The 22,468-nt window shown below is 43.6% G+C and overlaps 1 protein-coding gene across 1 annotated transcript in view; it reads right to left on the reverse strand.

Annotated features, from left to right (window-relative positions):
- The window catches only part of PLCL2 (phospholipase C like 2), a 190,669-nt gene that overhangs the window by 17,305 nt on the left and 150,896 nt on the right, over positions 1-22,468 (reverse strand). The window contains exons 4-5 of the mRNA XM_075547175.1: positions 22,165-22,240; positions 2,244-2,353 (exon numbers count right to left, since the gene is read on the reverse strand). Of these exons, the coding sequence (XP_075403290.1) occupies positions 2,244-2,353; positions 22,165-22,240 (186 nt within the window). The remainder of the gene's footprint in view (positions 1-2,243; positions 2,354-22,164; positions 22,241-22,468) is intronic.

Consider the following 22,468-nt stretch of genomic DNA (forward strand, 5'->3'; position numbering starts at 1 on the left):
ACTGCACTGTAGGCAGTGGCAAAAACAAGGCTCCGGGAATTAATAAAATACCAATGAAGATGCTTCAACAAATGGATGCAACATTGGAAGCCAAAAAATATGCCTCCAAACCTGGAGGACAGCTCCCCAGTCTAAGGTCTGGAGAGGACTCATATTTGTGTCACTTTCAAGAAAAATGGTCCAGTGGGGTACAGAAATTATCAAGTAGAATCGTTAACAACACTAGCAAGCAAAATGTTGCTGAAGATAAAAGACTGCAAGCTCACACTGACGGTGAGCATCCAGACTCTCAAAGCAGACTTAGAAGACGGCATGAAATGGGGTATCACTGCTGATGTCATAGGTCTTGGCGGAAAGCCGAAAACAACAGGAGATGCTTAGCTTTTTAATCACCTACACAAAGGCAGTGAAGTGTATGAATCAACCAATCTGAAGAACGGGGAGTCTAGAACACTTGCGAGTGCTCGTTTGGGTCCTGCACACAGAACAAGAGGCAGACTCTCTTATTTCCCATATGAGAGAGTGTGTGTCAGGGTTTCCCTCGCTCACCGTCCTCATTCAACCTGTATGCTTAGGCAACAATGCAAGAAGCTGGACTGGATGAGACGAACAGGGCATCCGGACAGGAGGACATCTCCTGAACGGGGTTCAATGTGCAGATGGCACCACCTGGAGTGCTGAAAGTAAAGAGGGCTTGCAGCACTTCCTGATGAAGATCCAAGACTACAGCCTTCGGAAAACAAACATCCTCACAACTATTCTAATGAGGAGTATCACAATGAAAGAGGTAAACATTGACGTCAAGGACTTCATTTTTTCTTGGATCGACCATCAACGGCCATGGACACAGCAGCCAAGAAATCATAAACCTTCTGAAAACCGAGCTTGGCACTCCTATAACCGAGGGTACCTGACCGGCATGGGTCTTTTTAACCGCCTCACTTGCACCTAAGAACTAGACAACGGAAAATGAAGCCGCCGAAGAAAGAACGCACTTGAATGGTGGTGTTGGTAACGCATGTTGGGCAGACCTGACTGCAAGAATGGACACACTGATCGTAGAGAAGTACACCTGGAATCCTCAGTAGAAGGTGAGGCTTTGTCTTGCTTAGTTTGGACATTTTACCAGGAGGAAGCAGGCCCTGGAGAAAGACACCCTGCGAGGCACAGCACGGGGTCCTCAAGGAGATGGACTGATCGTGGTGGCTGTCACGATGAGTCCCAACAGACCCACTGCTGTCAGGGTGGCACAGGAGGGAGCAACGTTTGCTTCGAGCTATGAAGGGGCTTCGAAAAGTTTGTCCAAAAATGGCATTATAAGATCATGGGATTTTTGCACAAATTTTCAAAAGCCCCCTCTTATGAATCAGAAGGAACTCAGCGGCACCCAGCAACACGACATGAATGGTTTTGTTTCCAAGAGTTCAACCAAATGTAAGTACCTAGAACGTTTACATTCCCAGGTCGTCATTATTTCCAATTTCACACACCACAACTGGCATCTGTGAACCTTAAAATGCTTTGGACATGAACGAGTGAGGTCCACTGTCTTTCTACCAGCATCTGCAGCAACCATAATCGTCCCGACGTGCTGTATCGTTAGAGGGCATAGTTGTTCACTTGGTTTTTTGGGTAAACGTATTTGTGTTAGACAGGGTTCTCTAGAGAGACAAAACCAGATTGCTAGTAATTACATATATTTATAAAGATAGATATATAACACCAGAAATGAACGTTAAATTATAGACAGATAGATAATACAAGAAATTAACAGTTAAATTATAAATTATAAAGCAGTGAGACAATAGCAGTCCTTTAAGTCTTGAGAGCCGCCAGTTCCTTTTCTGTAGAGAGAGCTGGGCTGTATATACCCAGGCAACAAACAGCAAGGCAGGTCACCAACTGTCGGTCCCCAGCTCCAGAGATGAACATTCCAATCGTGTGGGCTTAAAGGGACCTTAACTTACAGCGACACAGTCCACAGGCTAGGCGTCCCACAGGTAGTGCACCCTTTAAATTGAGGCACAGAACTAGCAAGGCGAGGCTCACGGAGCCATTTATCTCTCCGCCCTTCAATTAATCCTACTTGTGTTCATCGGCCAGGCTGGCACAATAAACTATCGCAGTATTATCGCCTGAAATGCCTGAGAATGTATAAGCAGGAGCTGCTACCCTGAGCGCAGGAAGCATGCATTACGGGTATTTGCAGAATCAGTGACATCCGAAGGAGCGCTGCTAGATACCTTCAAGATGGTGATGTTCCAGGTGAAGCTCTCCACCGCTTTCTGCAGCTTCCGCTCTTTCAGACCTTCCTTTGTGCCTATGGTGGGCAAGTGCTCGTGGAATTCCATGGCTGAAAGAAAGTTTGTTCAAAAAGAAGAAATAAATTATTTCTCCATCCATTCTGTAGAGATGAACTGGCAATCTAGACTGTTTTTCTAGGCTTGCAAAAAAAAACGATTCCATGGCCCTTATATCAACGCGCATCTTTAAGAATATAGGGCGTTGGCCTGACTATACACTACAGCCAAGGTGGAGTCTCTTGTGCAAACTGAAACTAACTTCCTGTTTCCTCGAATTGCCTAACCTTCCCAGGAGATTAAGGCCAGGTCAGATGATGCTTCCAGAAACCTAAGCCAGCCAATTAGGAGTGTTCTGTTCAGTTTAACCTAGTTAAAAATGTCCCCAAGATCCCCCCAAAGAAAAGAAAATCTGACTGTCCCCCAGGATAGCTTGCTTGTTCCTGTATGCCTGTGACTGACAGAATGCTTCAGAACCTCCTAGCGACATTTGGAACTCTTATCTGATTTCCAGACTAGACATACTCCAATTCATAAATTGAAAAATAAGAGTTCATACACATTTAATATTACAGAAATTTAACTTTTTTTAAAAAATACAATGGCCAGGGTAGAAACAATGAAAATTCACAATAGCAACAAGATGGAAGAAGGCATCAGCGAGATCTGTGAGTATTGATCGTAGTTTTGAAAGTGGACAGGGCCGGAATGATCATTATTTTAGAGACAGGAATAAAGCTCAACCTAGTTCAGAGACCAATCAGGATCCTAAAATCCGCAGGCAGGTTGCAGCTCTACAGAGTATATATGGGCAAACTGGGTTGGAGACAGAAAAGTGATGTGTATCCCTAAATACTAACAGGCAATCTGAGATCAGTTACCACCCACCTTGTAAAGGAGAGGGGTGGGGAGAAAGACCATGATCGCTGACTGTACTTCTGACTCCATACCATCATTTACAAATGAATATCCCCTACTCTCCTTTATAGTCTCTCTAGGAGGCTCCTGACTCTGGGCACAAAACAACTTTAAATGTTCTCTTGTGGGGATTCTGCTGAGTCAGACACGCAAAATTGTACTCACAATATTTTATCTTTTTTACAGTTTAAAAATTGTAAAAAGTACATAACCAAATACCTGCTACTTCAGCCACCTTTCAGCTTACACTCCAATGACATTAAATACATTCACCATGCCACGTAACTACTGCCACGATCCATGGGGAGTTTTCAGCCTCCTATTTCCTGCCTCAATCCCTCATAATCACTAATAAACTTTTGACTCTCTATTGCCTATTTGTAGTATGTAAGTGAGGGTCACTCCTATTTAATATAGGTCCTTTTTTCTGCCTAGTTTCATTCGGCATAATCTTTTCAAGTTCTATCCATGTCACATCATGTATCGAAACTTCATGTCCACGGAAAATAAAATCCCACTGTGTGATCTACCACATTTTGTTTATCCCTTTAATCGCTGACGAACAGTTGAGTTGTTTCAACTTTGGGGCTATTGGGAATAATGCTCCAGAGGACATTGGTATATGCACACGTTTCATTTCGTTTTCCAGTATATCTGTCAGAGTGGAATTCTGGTGTCAAATGGAAATTCCATGTTTCTTTTTTGAGGAATCTTCAAATAGATCAGGGTAGTAATTTCTCCACGTCCTTGACAGCATCAAGTGCTTTCTGTGTCTATGGTTATTACCATCCTAGTGGATGCGAAGTGGTATTTTTTTTCTTTTTAAAATCATTTTATTGGGGGTTTGTACAACTCATCACAATTCATACATACATCGTGTCAAGCACATTTGTACATTTGTTGCCATCATCCACAAAACATTTTCTTTCTACTTGAGCCCTTAGTATCAGCTCATTTTCCCCCTCCCTCCTTCAAGAGCCCATGATAACTTATAAATTATTATTATTTTGTCATGCCTTATGCTGTCTGTTTTCTCCCTTCACCTACCTTTCTGTTGTCCGTCCTCCCAGGGAGGGGGTTACATGTAGATCTTTGTGATTGGTTCACCTTTTCTACCCCACCTTCCCTCCATCCTCCTGGTATCGCAACTCTCATTATTGGTCTTGAGGGGTTTCTCTCTCCTGGATTCCCTGTGTTTCCAGTTCCTATCTGTACCAGTGTACATGCTCTGGTCTAGCCAGCTTTGTAAGGTAAAATTGGGATCCTGATAGAGGGGGAGAGGAAGCATTAAATACGTAGAGAAAAGTTGTATGTTTCATCGGTGCTATACTGCACCAACTCCTCTCCATGACCCTTCTGTAAGGGGATGTCCAGTTGCCTACAGATGGGCTTTGGGTCTCCACTCTGCACTCCCCCCCTCATTCACAATGATATGATTTTTGTTCTTTCATACCTGGTACCTGATCCCATCGACACCCTGTGATCACACAGGCTGGTGTGCTTCTTCCATGTGGGCTTTGTTGCTTCTCAGCTAGGCTGTCGCTTGTTTATCTTCAAGCCTTTAAGACCCCAGACACCATCAGCTTTCTTTACCACATTTGCTTATGCACCCGTTTTGTCTTTAGTGATCATGTTGGGAAGGTGAACATCACAGAATGCCAGGTTATTTAGAACAAAGTGCTCTTGCATTGAGGGACTACTTCAGTAGAGGCCCAATGTCCATCTGCTGAAGTGGTATTTCACTATGGTCTTGATTTGCATTTTCTGAATGACACTGGGATCTTCTCAAGTGCTTACTGTCATTTGTACATCTTCTTTGGTGAAATGCCTATGCAAGTCTTTTAGTCAACTTTTAAAATAGGCTGTTTGTTTCCTTATTGTTGAGTTGTAGTAATTCTGTATATATTCTGTGTATTAAACTCTTTATCAGACATACGGTTACCAAATATTGTTTCTCATTCTGTAAATGGCTTCTTCATTTTCGTGCTCAATTCCTTTGAGGAACGAAGTTTTTAATTCGATGAAGTCCAACTTATTTGTTGGGCTTTTCAGATGTAAAAACCCACTGCCCCAAACTAGGCTTTGTAGCATTGTTCCTATGTTTCCATCTAAGAGTTTTATATTTTGAGTTCTCCTACATAGGTAAACCCATTTTGAGTTAATATTTTGTGCACAGCATGAGGTATGAGTTCAACTTCATTGCTTTTCATTTCGATTGCACTCTTTTTGTGATTGACATGTCATTTCAGTTGACTGAGTACCTTTTAGAGAAGCCACTCCTCTTCCCTTGAATGGACCTGGCTCAGATTTCAGCTGACCCTACTTCTGTTCACAATTTCTTCAACGAGCACATGAGCTTCCACCTGAAACAGTACCGCTCTCGACCACTGTGGCTTTATAGTACATTCCAACTGGGGCGTGTGAGTCCTCCGACTTTGCTCTTCGTTTGCAGGATGCGTTGCTCTTCGGGGCCCCTGGGAATTCCAAATGAGTTTGAGAACCGGACTTTTTCATTTCTGCGAAGTAACGTGTCGGCGTCCCCAGGACTTAAAATCGGCGCTTTATCTTTTACTCTATACCGCACGATAGCACTCATTTGGACGATGCATTTTATTCACCATGTTTGGATTCTGAAGACTTTTTGCGGTTCCCCAAAATCACATCAATTCTCAAAAGAAAAGAGTTTTTTTTTCCATGAAGGATATTCTGAAATGAGTTCTGCTTGCTAAAAGCAATAACAAAAGCATGATTGTCAAAAGTGTCCGTACACGGCAAGGTCATCCATCCCTTCCATACTGCAAGTTCCTACCGTGGGCCTGCTACAGCACACCAGGCCCTGCCTTAGGAACCAGGGACAGAGCAGGAGACAAGGGATTTCACACCCCAGCTCCCCAGGAACACACATTCCATGGGGCAGACAGACAATAAGCCACAGAACAGAAAGACTGTCAGATGGTGAAACAAAAATAAACAAAAAGAAAACAGAGACGCAAAGTCATGATGCAGATGGAGCGCGTGTCCAGCAGGTACAAGAGGACCACCATCAGAGGGACCTTTCAAGCAATCTCAGTGTGGGACCATCAAGCTTCTACTCAAAGGAATCAAAGAAGTCAGAAGGGAGGGAAGAAAGGAGGCAGGGACACAAGGCAGGTGTGTATCTATTTGCAAATTACCTTGCATAACTCGAACAAGATTTCCCCCTCTGCTAACTTGTTCGGTTTTTATTCAAAGGGCTCTAACAGGAAACCCGGGAGCTTTGGTGGGGTAGTGGTGACAAGTTGGGCTCTCATCCAAAAGGTCCCCAGTTTGAATCCCCCCCGTGCCCACACACACACACGTCAGGAGAAAGCCTGGGCTCTCTAGTCCCATAAACAGTGACAGTCTCGGAAACTCAAGACAGTAATTCTACCCGGTCCTATAGTGTTACTCTGAGTTGGTATTGACTTGATGGCAGTGCGAGCATGAAACACAACCAGGAATATTTATGTTAAGACAGGGGTTCTCAACCTGGGGGTTGCAACGCCTTTGGGGGTCAAATGACCCTTTCAGGGGGGTCGCCCAAGACCGCATTTCCAATGGTCTTAGGAACCGAAACACCGCTCCTCTATCTGTCTTCAGGCGGGTCTGGCCACATGCAGATAGGTCCACATACGGGGTCACCACCACACGAGGAACTGTATTAAAGGGTCGCGGCGTGAGGAAGGTGGAGAACCACTGCTCTAAGAGGTAAAACTCAACTATTGGCTCCGAGTTCTTCAATGTGGATTTTTCAGAACACTTTCCTGCTTGTATAATTAGCAGTTAATATCCATAATGAGATAGAAAAGATCACATCATTTTGGATAATGAAAGTGATGCTGGAAGTAATAACATTAATTGTTAAGCCAATACCATTTATTGATTACACACCATGTGCAGGTCATTTGCTATACGCTGCATTGAGTCTCATTAAAACCAAAACCCATGACTTAATTATGACGGACACTCTGTCAGAACTACAGATTCTGTTAGGAAGACGGGCAGCAAACGGCTGTATAGGAATGAAAACTAGAAAAACATCAAGAGCTCTTTCATAATTTTGCCCTTCAACACAATGGCTGACTTTAGAGGAAAAGAGTCCGGCGAATATTGCAATGATATTTTATAATGGCTATTATTCACTTTTCTAGCACAGAGGACGAATCACAAGCCACACAAGTTTAAAGTTCTGGAAAAATGAGGACCCCCATCCTGTGTCTTTACTTAGGTCACCAGATAGCAAATGTGACGCTATTCAGAACCTCTTGTAACGCCTGTGAGGTACGTCCTTTCTAGTTCTGAAACGAAGAAGAACTAGTAGAACTCGGGTCTCCTTCTGAACCAATGCAGAGAATAGCAGGTGGCTGCTGTCGCCCTCCGCAGACACGCTGGGGGCTGGCCCGCACATGGCCCCAAGGCTCTGCGGGAAGAGGGACCCAGACGGAGGAGGAGACAGAGGGCTTGTCGGCTCCCACCCACGAGCAGTGGTCAGCGGTGAGCTATCAGGATGAAAAGCCTACACAGCTCTGAAGAGATTATTTTTTTCTGATCCCGAGAACATCCCTTTGTTCTGGCCATCTGCAGTATCAATACTGAGGAAGTTTCTAAAATTCCAGGTTTAAGCTGAAAAAATTCTAATCTTCTCACAGAAGACGGTACTCAGATGACGCAGCCCCAACACTGCAGGGGGTGTGTGTGTGATGGAAAGCTACCAGGCCGACGCTGGGGAGAAGCCAGTGAGAGGGAGATTCTTTGCGGCTGCTTGGTGACGGCAGCAAGAATTCCCACTGTGAAAACAATCTTCGTTTAGAAATAGAAACCCAGCCAATCAGAGGGAGGGACTAACAAATGGGATTTTTTTCTTTCGGAAACAAGTTCTATTTCTCTGTATGATTCTAGAGCATCATCTTCCAAGTACGAGGCCAGCCCATGTTCATCTATAAATTTGTCTATTTAGAGTCATGCTTAACAAATGATATTGTCTATTGGTGTCCCGTATCATATACTAGTCTTTCGGTTAAAGACCATTGTTTGAATCTCGAAACAACACCAACAAAACCTCTGACCTTGTTGGCATTTTATACAAAGAAGGCGTATAACATTCTGGGGAAACTGTGGAAGACATAGAAGAACCAGGATTCGGTGCCTCAAAACGGTATTCCCGCCACCCCTACCCCCCAACAAAAAAAATAGCTAACAGGTAACTCTGGTCACAGAAATCTACGTTTTGTAAAATTGACACTAGCTAGGGAAATATATATCCTTTGAAAACTTTGGCCCATTATACAACTCTAATAGGAGCCCTGGTGGTGTAGGGGTTATGCATTTGGGCTGTGATCCGCAGGGTCAGCAGTTCGAAACTACCAGCAGCTCCTCAGGGAAAAGACAGGGCTTTCTCCTCCCATAGAGAATTCCAGTCTCTGAAACCCAGCGGGGTTGCTATGAGCACAGCATTGACTCGGTGTCGGTGGGTGGGTGGGTGGGTTATAGCTGTGGAAATCCACAGGAGCAGTTCTACCCTGTCCAACAGGGTCACCTGTCTCCATTATCTCATGGCAGTGAGGCACAACTGCAACTTGCTATATTATTGGGCAGTAACAGTACGGTTCTGTTCTCTTTTTGTTCCATTCTCCCCACAAATTTTTGAGGCCCTTTCATCAATAATATGCTTACAAGCATTAGAGTTTAAAGGGTGTAAGAATATTACAGAAATCCATTCAAAAGTTCCAGGGAAATGGATGAAAGCTTAGAGGTATATGCTGTCCAGAAAGCACTGAATGGGTAGGGTAGAAGGATGGCCTTGCAGCCTCTGACTTCCTCTCATTAGGTTCCTCTCAGCCTCCCAGAGTCCAAAGTTTCTGTTCCTAAGGAAAAGCTATCAGTTATTTTTCTTCAAGAATGTTAACCAAGGAGAAAACCCACTCACATTCCTTTGTGGTAATGAATTTGAGAACCGAGGAAATAAACAATAGCTTGCCAAGCAGCCTAGCAAGGACAGATGAAGGATCAAAGGCAGGAACTGTGTTTGGGAACTCAGTTCAATTCTGGTCCAAATGGAAGGAGCAATGCACTGTGAACTAAGAAGCAGGCTAGTCTACGGGTCCATACTGGGGACACACAAATCACTTAGCGTTTTATAGCTATTGTGTGAAAGCTTTTACATAGGTATGGACATGCAAACATACATTATTGGATTTTGGTACAAGGAAGCGTGTTTTAGAAAGTTGGCATGTCTTTCCATGTATCTTACAAATCTAAACAGTTCAGATTTGGGGAGTTTCACATAATTTTCTAATTATAACTTTGCAATACTTTATCATCTAAGCATCGTAAAGGTTCTTTCTTGAGGGGCTGAAGACATAATGACCCAAAAAGAAATGTAATGCTGCTAGACTAAATATCATGTATGATGAAAAGGCACACGTGTGTTTAAAATGTCTAAGATGTCCTCATGTAAGTAAGAATGTAAGTCACTACATTGGCATAGGTGGTACAACGAAACTGCCTTTTCGCTCAGGTTTTCTGCTCTGCATCACATTTAACCGTGGATGAAAGTCCAGCACCCACCCAGACGCACGAACCCCGAGAGAAACAAGAAAAGACATGCAACAAGCGGCCTTTGCTTTGCAAGGACGAGGAACCCAGTCAGTGAGACAGCAGCCTCTCCTCTTCCTGGCAAAACAAACCCGATTCCTTCTCGTCAAACATAAAGCAGACGGCCTCCCCTTTCCAAGATGCTGGCTGGGAATTTTCTACGCCTCTGAAGGAGACCAAGCTAAACTATGCCATATACCACATGGCTGGGAAAATCCTAGAAGCAAAAAATAAGTTTTAAAAGTATGCATAAAACAGATGTATTGAACTTCAACTCCGATATCCTGAAAGACTAGATTTTTTTTCAATGGAAAATTTTACTTCCGGGTGCTAAAAAGTTCCCCTATCACAAACATAACCGCTGTAAAAACATGTGTGAGAGCTCGACCCCAGTGCCAGAGACTCCTTTTAAGTAGCCTTTGCCAATTGCAAAGTATGTATTTTCAGAATAAAGTCAACAGGCTGTTCTTAAAATGGGAATTGGCTCATCCTGTGTAATAGGGTTTCTTAATCTTGACACTTAAAAAAATTTTTTTCACATGTGGGGCCAGATACTTCTTGGTTGTAGGAGCCTGTTGTTGTGTGCAACCTGGGAAATGTCTACCAGACCCTTGGGCTCTACCTGCTAGATACCACTGACACCTCTTCCACAGGTGACTACAGGCCTTGTTAAGTCTCTCAGAGACGATGGGTGGAGCAGAGCTGTCCCAGTTAAGAACTGCAGTTCTACAAAGTCAGGCCGAATTGTACGATGGAGGAGAGAACAGCAGACAGAAAAGGCAAATGTTCACGTCTAGTAGGATTTAAGTCTTGGAATGTATATAAAATATTTAAAACTTGATCTTGACTCATGCAATTTGTTAAACTGTTGCCACGGATTTCTTGACGTTGTAAAATATCACTATGCTGGAATGCTATGCAATTCTAAAATAATGAAGGGAAAAAACGTGTTTCTTGCAAAGTCAGGCAATTTATAAATTCAATAGGAATAATTTCTTATAAATCCCCAGCAGGTAACTAAGCATTTTAGGCAAGACTATTTTAGGTAGCAAGTATTTTTTTCATTGAAAATGAAAAATAAAAATTTCCTATACTTAAAAGTTTGTATGTGTCTAAGATAGAAACCACAAGCAGAGTGTCAAATCTTTCAAAGGGTGACCTAAAGAGGCATATGTCTACATTTTATTGATACTCCCCCTATTAGGTTTCCTGGGATATTTCCTAGCAGTTTCCCTAGGAACTGACTCACTGCAATGAACTGTGGGGAGCTGATTCCAACGCAAAGTGACCCTATGGGACAGAGTGCAATGGTCCCTGGGGTTTCCAAGCGATCGATCTTTCCGGAAGGCGCCTGCCACATTTTTCTCCCAGAGGCTGCTGAGTTCAACCCCCTGGCCTTCGGGATAGCAGCCAAGGGCTTCGCCACTGGCATCTCTGAAGATGTTCTCTGAAGCAGATTGATCTGGGGCCTCAAAGGAGCTCTCCTGGCTCAGTGATGAAGCATTTGCCTCCCAATCAAAGAGCTGGTGGTTCGCACCCAGGAGCTGTTGCACGGGATCCAGAGGTGTCAGTCTGTATCCACAAAATTGACAGCCTGGACGCCCTGTGGGGGTCCTCTTCCTCCGACCAGGTCTCTCCAAGTGGGAATTGACTCACCAGCAATAGGGCTTTATGCTTGTTTGTTTGTTTGTGACCTCAGTCAAGAGACCACCTGATCAACACCATTCAAAGCTACACAATATCATGATACCTGAAGAACAAAAATCATAGCTGGCTAACAGATGTTTCCCAACTAATTTGCACATAGTGCCTATTAAAGTATACAGCATTTACAAGATGCATGCTGTGCTCACCACCGCCGGGGCCTGAAGTCTGGGTGCTGCTGACAGATGGGCATATACTGTCCCCAGTCACCCCCATGGAGACATGGGACCGCCCAAAGACATTTTTATAAAGCTCCAGCGGGTAGTCTCTCTTTGTTGGCCTTCTTCCCAAATAATCTTGGCATGAACAAAAGCCAGATTATTCTCTGGTAAGATTTCGAGCTGTCAAATCCCATTCTACATGAGATGGAACAGATAAACCAGGTCTCTTAAACATATCCGTGGAATCCAGATGGAGGACCAAGGTCCCTTGGTGCCAACCCCACTGCAGTGCCACTTCTGAACGAATCCCCTAAAGGAGGGTTTGCTCCCTCTGCCAGCATTTCCATCGGGATGAATCTAGGATAGATGAAGTTGCCTCACTTTTAGATCCTTGTAGATTCTAATTACAAGCCATCCTAAACACAGCCTCATGACTCACTTGGGATGGGGTAACATGAGGAACAGAGCAAACAGTTAACGCACTCAAGTCAGCTGATCGCCAGGTTGGTGGTTCAAGTCCACCCAGCGGTACCACCAAAGAAAGGTCTTGCTCTCTACTTCCAATTATTAGCTACCAGAGCACACCTGGGGTTGCCAGGAGTTGGAGTCGGCTCCATGGCAACTGGCATAAGAGGAATATGGTGGTTAGTAGGCTAAAGGACTCCCTTCATTTACCTGCCCGAAGGTAAATGAATTATAACTCAACTCGCATAATGAGCTTTTTGTATCTACAACGATTTGGGGTGGGGCATCACCCGTACATGGATTCTTTCTCTTCCAGTTTGGCAGGATTTCCGTAACACAGGTGGTCTGTGTGGTCACACGCTGCCCACTGATCGTTCTGCTGACACTTGTATAGATTTTTATTTTTGAAGAGACAATGTAGTCTTAAGGCTCAACAGTCTGTAAAAAGTTAAACTTCTTTTCATTTAAAAATAAAGTCTCTGAATTCCCTGTACTATGAACTGTGTATTCACCTTCTTTGAAAGAAATATGGACATTGGTTTGTTGTTTTTCTTATTAATTGTGGGATATATATATATACTTAAATGCCCTGTATTGTAGGATATATATATATATATATATCTACATCTATATCTATATAGATCTTCTCTCTCTTTTCACTTAGGGCACGTATTCCAAATATTTTTTGGCTAAAGTTTTCAATCTGGCTTTGCTTCAGAATGTTTTTGCGACACAGAATTCTCTCTCAAGCAGCCTAATGCATCTGTGGTGGTGGTGGTTCTGCTTTGCTTTCATGTTAATGTTCTTGGGTCTCTGCTATTTCACTGTCTGTGCCAGTAGCCTCATTGCCCCCATAGTGCTCTTGACTTCTGGTGCAAGCGCTTTTACCAGCACATGGTCTTCTCTTTGCCTAGGATGCCCGTCCCACCTACTTTGCCCCCAGCCCTGAGGGGCCGAGGAAGGGGGCTCAGACATACAGGAGTCCACTCTGTTCCACCCTTCCAAGAGATGTTCTCCCAGCCTGAATGTGCTCAATGAAAGGCCAATTGCTGCGCTCCACCCCAAAGACTCACTATGTAGAGCGGAGGCATAGAACCGCATTTTAAACAGTAATCTCAGGGTGTTCTGAGTACATTAGGAGAAGCCTCAGGCGTCTGGAAGTTGATGTGGGGGTATTGAAGCAGCACCAGGTGGTGGGCACACGCAGGGGAGAGGAACGGTGAGATAGGGCATCCAGGGGACCAGTTGCCCTAGCTGCTCTCCAAGTTGCCCTAGTCCTGGATAAACACTCTGTTTGCCCTCCCTTGTCAGGGAAGGAGGTTCCTTTTGGAAGAATTAAAAGGAGAGAAGGAGGCGGCTAAGGGCCTGGCTACATCTTGGCTTCCAATGGCTTCTCTAATTGTTAGTTAATTAATTCTTCTTTGCCTGAGAGAGGCTCTGATGATCCAACACCAAGTCTGTGAGAAGATGCCCAGGGCTCCAAAGGAGCAGCCCACATCTGAGCAGTGACTGCCTACAGGTAAGCTTTAGAGACTCCTCATCTTCCAAGCCAGGTATGGGCTTTTCCCTTGAAATTCATGCTGACTGGTTACAACTGACGAAGCCTTGGCAGAGTTGTGGGCTAGGCGCTGGGCTGCTGCCCACAAGGTTAGTGGTTCAAATCCACCAGTGGCTGTCTGCTTCCATACAGATGTGCCATCTCTGAAACCCTACATAAGAGCCAGGATTAACTCAAGGTCAGGTGTTTTAGGGGGTTTGGTGGGCCGCTGTACGGGATTACCAGTGTAGTCTCTGAATCTTTTTAAGTAATGCATTTTGGTCCATGTCAAAACTGCTGTTTATACAGTTGATCTCAGGTCATAGAGCATCATGTACAAGGAGGAAGGTGACACACAGAGGGGTTCAGGTGACTAATGGAAAATCAGATAGCAAGACCTGGCATGGGGCGGGGTAAGGGGTGGGGGGAAGCATAAGGAACGAGGTATCTGCATCCTTTCATCCCTGCAAAACCTAAGAGCAGAGCTGCCTTCTGAGGTCCACCAAAGCAAAAGCTATACAGTGTGCAGGTTTTCTCTTTGGCGAGAGTTTTCCAGAAGAGCACAGGTGTAGTGCTTTCATAATGAACAGATGGCTTTCAGCTTGCTGTGCTGCACAAGATGGGGATGTGAGAGGCACACGGCTTCCTGGGACACACTGAGAACCAAGGAGCATGCCCGTGAGGGGAGGGGTCTCTGTGCCTTTGAGCCCTGGGTGTGTAGGTTGGGCCTGGGCGTATAGGTTGTCTCCGAGTGGGCAGACCCTCGTCAGCATTTAGGTAAGTCAATTCCACCAGGTTTGATCAACCGCCCCAGCGGACTCCAGAAACCATAGACCAACACCAAACTCACTGCCATCAAACAGATACCAGCTCGTAGTGAACCTGTAGGAGAGGGCAGTCTGCCCCGGTGAGCGTCGAAGATTCTAATTGTGTAGGGCAGTCGAAAGCTCTGTCTTTCTCCTGAGGAGCGGCGGGTGGCCTCAAACTGCTGACCTTGCAGTTGGCAACCCATTGCACAACCACCATGCCACCAGCACTCCTGCCCAGCAGACCAGAAGCAGCAAATTAGAAAGGGTTTAAAAAAAGGGTGTGTGTGTGTGTGTGTGTGATGGTGTACAGCTGGTACAGCAGAGCCGGTTAGCAGTGGGAAGTGAGAGTGGAGAGAAGGAGATGGAGAAACATGGAAACACTGGGCCAGGACCCAGATAGCCTGGCCACTACGCGGAGGGCGAAGGGTCCTCCCAGACCAAGGGCTCTCCTCTGACCCCCCTGCCCCCCCATCCCCCCAAGTGAAGTGTCATTAAGAGCCACTCTCAAGATGACCAGGTTCAAATTAATCTTAGCAAATGAAATTTATACCAAGCAGGGCTGTAGCTAATCCATTCGAGACATTTTCCCATTAAACTCACTGAAATGAAGGGTAATTAAAGCTTTCATTATTCGGAAAATTACCTTAAAGCTCACTGTACTCTCTAATGATGCCACCCTGGCCATGCATGTGAATTCCTTATAGCTATCTTCAAACAAACAAACAAAGCAACTTCCACTTACAATGAAGGGGGCATTCCTGCATTCGGGGCTGGGTTCCTCTTGCTCACATTCTGTAAGTGCAGGGGCAGGCCAGTTCTCCCACTGTCATCCTGCGCTGGTGTGTCACCGAGCAGGGAGGCCTGGCAGGGCCACTTCAGTGGTCAGCGTGCCGCGGTCCCCACAGCCTAGTGGGCGCTCTCCAGGAACATCCTTGTCTCCGAGTTCCCTCAGCAGCTCCCTGCCTGCCTCCTTCCTTGCTTTGTGAAAATATTTTGTCATTCGTTTTTTATTTTTCACCAGTTATAGGTACACACAGTTTAAAGAACCAGAGACTGGCTTCTAGTTTCTTCCTTCTCAGAAGCAGTGGACTTGTCCCTTAATTCTAAATGACATGCTTATACAAATGATATATATATATATTTTAATTTAAAGCATTACCTGTTATCTTCCCCTATGTCAGCGATTCTCAACCTGTGGATGGCAACTCCTGTAGGGATTAAACGACTCTTTCCCAGGAGTTGCCCGATTCATAAACATTACAGTTATGAAGTAGCAACGCAAATAATTTTATGGTTGGGGCGTCCCCACCGCATGAGGAACTGTATGAAAGGGTGGCGGCCTGAGGCCGGTTGAGAACCACTGCCCTATGCGAAGGCAGAAAGTGTTGCTTTTTGTATTCTCCGCACTGTCAGAACACATGCAGTTTCTTAGCTTTCTGAGGTCTCCTGGCTCCCGGGAAGAGTTACAGTCCACAGGGGCAGGTCTAGCCTATATGGTGGCCATGAATCGGCACTGACTCAATGGCAATGAGTGAGCTGCTCCTTGAAAGCATTCAGATGGCTTCTGTCTTTGTCACTGTCTTGATTTCAGCTCCCAGAGATTCCTGAGCTTGGAGGAAGGTTTTTTTTTCTTCCAGTCAGATGGATGGTTCCCTTTCCTCACTGTCAATCTTGGATTCAGCTTGCTGGGGCCACTTGTCTATCTGGTTTTCAATTTCTAAAGTGATCACACAGGCTGGTGTGCTTCTTCCATATGGGTTTTGTTGCTTCTCAGCTAGATGACCACTTATTTAACTCAAGCCTTTAAGACCCCAGATGCTATATCTTTTGATAGCCAGGCACCATAAGATTTCTTTACCACATTTGCTTATGCACCTTCTTTGTCTTCAGTGATCATATATGGAAGGTGAGCATCACAGAACATTGGATTGTTAGAACAAAGAGTTCTTGTGTTGAGGGAGTACTTGAGTTAAGGTCCAATGTCCATCGGCAAACTTAATTTTTAACACATAGATATGAGTACATAGTTCTAGTCCCCTCTTGTTTTATATATATTCATATGTATATGCCTGTATTTAGACCTCTATAAATGTCCTTTGCCTCCTGGTTCTTTCCTCTATTTCCTTTTACTTTCCGCTTGTCCCATCATGTTTGGCCTTCATGGGTTTAGTAATTCCTAGCAGCTACATTGCCCTTAAGTCCCACTAGGCATCCTATGCCTTTCTTTCCAATGATTTTAGTTCACTTGTTGTTCCCTTGTCCCTAAATTGGTTCTCCGCCCCCTTCTTTTCTCCCACCTTCCCTTCCCATATCCCCCAGAGCCATTTACCTTTACATCTCTGAATTATTTATCCCACCTATCATGTCTAGATAGACATGAAGATACATTAATAAGTGCAAAACACAGGCAAAGCTAAATAAAACAACAAAGGAAGTCGAAACAAACAAAACAATAACCAAAACCAAAACAGAGTAATAACAAAAAAGCCACTGACAAAGAGAGAAAAGCCTACACATAGTTCAAGGTCTGCTTGTTGGCCTTACGAGTGTTTTCCAGGGAGTCTGATGGGGTGCCGCAGTCTGCCTCCGTTGCCTAACCCTCCCCGCAGAATTCTCTCGGAAGCTCCTTTGGGGCAGGGTGCAATCAAGAAGCACAGAGGAGGAAACCGGGCATCCTCAAAGGGCTCATATTGTGTTCCTTCTTGAGTAACAATTCCTTGGTGCAACTTTCTTGGCCTTTTTCTCACCAAAGCAATTTTCTGTTTTCTTTGATCATTCTGTGTCCCTGGAGAAAAGCTATTTGAGATTTCTCCTTCGGAGAATCAAAACTCCCACTCACCTGAGCGAATCCCCTGCCTTGAACGTACACGTACCCCGCCCAGCAGCCCCTCTGATACATACGACTGCTAGGACTGGGCTTCGCTATCTGGATCATGTGGGTCTACCCACAACTTGATTTTGATACATAAAATCATCTTCACAGCTTCAATGGTGCTTAAAAGGTGGATGGAAAGATCAGCTCGTTGAGCAAGATTACCAACACCCAATGCTTGTGGCAGCCATGGAACTGAAAGTTTGCTGAAGCCAGTAAGTCCATTTAACACTGAAAGTACCCAACCTTGTGAGGTTCCAACTTCATTCGCTACCACATCACTGGTACTTCCTTCTTCAGCCAGTTTCTTCATTTGTCAAAGTCGGTGGTCCTCCCTCTTGGCTCATCTTTGAGCTCTTCTTGGCCTTCCTTAAAAGACGTGATCCATTCAAAAACTGCTGCTTTATGCGAGGCAAAATTCTTTGCAAACTTGTTGCAGATTCAATAATATGGGAAGAGCCCACTTGGCTTTTGTTAAAAATTTAATATTTGCAAGCTCTCAAATTGGTTTTATTGTTTTCCAGGCACAAAAGTTTCACATATATATTTACTTAAATTTTATTGAGCTATAATTAACATATCAAACAACTCGATAATTCAATCATATCAAGAAGGGTTGCCCACATATGTACAAATATGCTAGATACAATTGATGTATGGATGGTTATGTGAGCTGTAAGAGCCCCCAATAAAATGATCTTTAAAATAAAATAAAAAGAACAAAAAAAAGGGAAAAGGAATAGAGAATTAAATGATGAAAAAAAGAAGGGCTGTACAGTCAACTTTGGAAGCTTTTCTTCCATCTTGTGTCCATTGACGTTGACTCCCCATTATGACCCCAGGGCCCCCTTCCAAACCCCATGCAATCATTCATCCACCCGCTGCTTTCAGACCTCCACACAGCCCAGCTTCCCTATTCAGATAAATGTACAAAACAAGGGCAAACAAACAAGGTCCCAGCAACAATGACCATATAAAACATAGAAAGACTGCAATCTAGGTCCTAGGTTCTAGGAGAAAGCAGAGAATATAAATTAAAAAAAAATTCACACTGAGTCCAGAGGAAAATCAAATGACAAGGGGTTACATTGCAGCCTAAACACAGGGCTCAAATCCACTTAGCAGCACTCTTTGTCTCATATTAGGGTTCTCAAAATCCCTACTCTGTGTGCATTGGGGATTTAGCAGGGAGACAACACAATCCATGGAGAGTCCTGCAAATAAGTTTTGGGCTACCATGTCCTCCATAGCTTTCCATAAATTGGGCGTTTAGAATTTAGGCCCTGGTACTGCCTCCCCCTCCTGGTTTGGGTCTTATTATTTACAATCGTTGGATCACACAGGCTTGGGTGCTTATTTTGTGTGGACTTGGCTGATGCCTTACTTAGACGGCTGCTTGTTTTGAGACAATTCTTTAAGCCTCCAGACCCTATTTTTCCTGAGCCAGGCACCATCTGATTTCTTCACCATACTTTCTATGGAATCCAAGTGACTGAGGGTGGAGGAATCAAGCCCTTATTTTTCATTTAATTCTTTAAATGAGGGTTATAAATCGGTGCTCAAAAGATCTTTAAACGTAACCTTCCCTTGCAGCCCTGGGGTGACCCATATCTTCTCATTTGTTGTAGCAAGATTAGAGTTTTGCAAACAGTGTAGCAATTACTTATCAGGAATAAACATCTTATTCAAGTGCCTTTGGAGCCCAATACCAATTAGCAAATCTTCATATGCCTAATGACTGTATCTATGATAACTGCAAGGAGAAGAAACAAAAGATCAAGGGACTCTAAAATAAGTCCTCGGGATAACAGAAGGGCTGTGTAGGCGTTCAGCAGTAACTGCGAATGCAGAGGATAATCTTTAATATGCATAAAGATCTTTAAGCCCAGAGCAACATGAACCTTCACGCACTGGTTCTTCCCCCGCCCCACCCCCCAAGAAGAAACCTCTGACAGACAGGTGTCTTCAGCATTGAAATACAAGCTGTATTTTCAATATAAACACAAGGCGTTCTTTATTTGAAACCAGACAGAACACAAAGCCACATTATGCTAGAAGTGATCAGATTTCCCAAACCAATGAAGATGCAAAGAATTGACAATCACTCAAATTGCCGAATTAATAAACAGTTCTTCTTCCCAACAAATTTTAATAGTTGGCTATTCTCATAGCGATACTCATGTTTAATAGAACTGAATACTTAAGTCAAATCACATTTAGTCAGTTAATATTTGGGTGACAACTCTACACAGAACGTTAGGGCAGATGTCATGGGTAAAATACAGAGAGTAGCTCAAGATCCAATCTTGGTGCCACAGGGGCTTATTATCCTGTTTGGAAGATGAAGTGCATGAGTAAAATGCACAATTACTGAGAAGCTTTATCATCTGAAACGAATGAGCGGACTGAAGTATTGAAGAGAATGATTGGGGAAAATAAAGCCTGGAATCATAAAATGTCTCCAAAAGGACTGTTGACACAAATTGAAGAGAAAAAAGAATATAGATCAACAGAAAGATAGAATATGAAAATCCCAGAGACGTGCAGAGACCGTGGAAGTGCCAGCTCAAGGGTGACATCGGATGGCCCACCGGATCTTCCTTCCCTTCCTCGCTGCTTCCAGAGGCGTTAGGCTTAGGCATCTTCCTCTATGATTGCGAATTGCTTCCTGATGGAACCTTTGATGGGTTCTGCTCACCAAGATATTCTGCACATCACTAAGGCCATCGCCTCAAAGCGCACCTCTTCTCCCCAATGGCTCCCCACTGCCTGCATAGTATGGGTCAATGCCTTTGATGGAATAAGTGCTACTTAAATATGTGCTTACTTTCCTAATTCCTGTTTAATTTCAAGATCCTGAAAAATCAAAATCCAGTCCTGGTGATTAAAAAATTTTTTTTTGGGGGGGTATGCTGTAGCTACCAAGTACTTTATGTGTAGTAGATGTTTCAAAGGAGGAACAGATGGTTTAAGTAATAAATACCTTGTATTGACCAAATGAGTGGGCCAGTTGATAGAAGACCTCCCGTGGGTGTTAGCGGCTTAGTTTAGCTCAAAGGGATGCTAGGGAATTACTGGACGATTCTGTGGAGGGTATGATCAAAAGGGTATTTGAAGCAACTTGTCTAGAGCTGTGGATTCGTCTGGAGGTTGAACCTCAAAAGAATTTGAAAGAGGAAATTCTCTTGGCTAATGATTTTTGCTAATAAGTTTGTTGATAGTCACTAATGTAGATATTCCTTCAAAAAACATACATACACTAAATGCATGCATATCTTTGTCTTCCGTGTATTTTCAATGGGCCCGGCCCCTGTGCTGCTGAGATAAGATCTAGTTACCCCGACACCAGGCTAGGTAACAGCCACATGGCCTTGACTTTAAAGGTTGATGCCTGCAGCCCAGAACCTGTTTTCATTGGTGATTCATAGATATTTCCACGTCAGTGTTTTCCAAATTGACACTCAAGCACATTTGCAAAATTGAAAAGATCTCCATTCTGTCTACTGGTGTTACAATACAGAATACTTGCTATTGAGGGAGAGGGGGGGGGGGGTGGACTTTGCTACAGCTAACAGTAGCCAGGTGGTTGCTTACAAAATTAGAATGTTATGCTCTAGTGTAACATGTGGATGATAAATTAACATAGTAAAATAAAAAGGAAGCCAATGCATTTATTAAAACGTGTCCAGAGGTGGTAGCCGAGGCCCACTTTCCTTGAGATTATTCCTCTGTTCTAACTTTGCCCCCACGCCACACCTTGTCAGCTGGGAACTAGAAAGGCTTGGTTTGGTTGCCCAGGTGATAAGAGATGGATTAGGGCAGGGGTTCTTCATCTTGGCTGTGCGTGATAAACACCTGGAGAATTTCAACATCTATTTAATTCATCTCCAATGTGCATAGAGCTCAAAGGTTCTCCAAGGGGGTTTGGTATCCGGGGCTGAGAACCACGGAATCTGGCATTTCTTTAAGATCATTGCAAATTTTTTCGGATCTCATTTTCTTGATGAAATACCCCAAAAAGAAAAAAATGACAATGGTCTTTCAGAAACAGGGACAAAAATATGGTTCCACTAAACGGACTCTTACAGAAAAGGGATTGATCATGTTGTTTGTTGGTCCAATTGTGGGGATTTTGTTTTATTTATGTTGAGGTATGGTCTATACTAAAGTCCTTGATGCTCATCAAGAAGTGACTTAAGTTTTCAGTTGAAGCAAAAAATAGAAAAAGAAAAGAAAGAGAGAGTGCTGTTGTCTGCATACGTCAGAATGTTAACAATTCTCTTCCAATCATATCCTTCCACATTTAGTCCGGCTTCTCAGATTTTTTGCTCAGTGTACACACTGAATAAATATGAGAATCTGATAACAAGGCTTATGCTTGCTCTTAAAAATTGGTGACATGTTTTCTAAAAATTAAATTCAGCTCAAATTATATTGCTAATATTACTTGACATCATTTTGTCCCTCAAATTCTATTGATCACAGAGCAAACTCAAAATCTTACTTTGTGAAAATATGGGATCATTTGATTTTTGTCTCTTATTTTCAGATTTTAAAATTATGCTTGAGTTGCTAATAGCTTTCATAATCTTCTGTTACACTTTGTTGATCAATTCCAAGAGGAATTTACCTGTTACAGGTAGACTGCATTGCTATTGTCTTTGTGAACATTATTGGGATTTCTTTTCAAATATTTATGACATGTGATATTAAAAAAGACGTGATCTTTATCTTCGATAAACCCGTAATATAGAGTGAAAAAACAAAAGATACATCTTTCGCTTACCTGCCTTCTGACAATGCACGATCTTCTCATACACAGCGTCTGCATTTTCAATCAATGCCTTGAGGGACTGAATCATCTGCAAAGAGGACATCCAGATGTAAGACTATACTCGACGCTGATCTGACACTCCCTGCAGTCATGTTTCGTGTTTCCTCCTACACACGGGCTCACCTGACTTCCCACTGCTCATGTCCAAATACATATGCATCCTTTGTACAAACAGTAAAGCCATGCATCCTCATGCAATTAAACAAGACTTTACTGTTGTTATGTTCCAGGTGGAGTTAGGCTCACACAAGACAGA

Source organism: Tenrec ecaudatus, chromosome 4 (genome assembly GCF_050624435.1).
Source record: "Tenrec ecaudatus isolate mTenEca1 chromosome 4, mTenEca1.hap1, whole genome shotgun sequence".
NCBI classification, from domain to species: domain Eukaryota; kingdom Metazoa; phylum Chordata; class Mammalia; order Afrosoricida; family Tenrecidae; genus Tenrec; species Tenrec ecaudatus.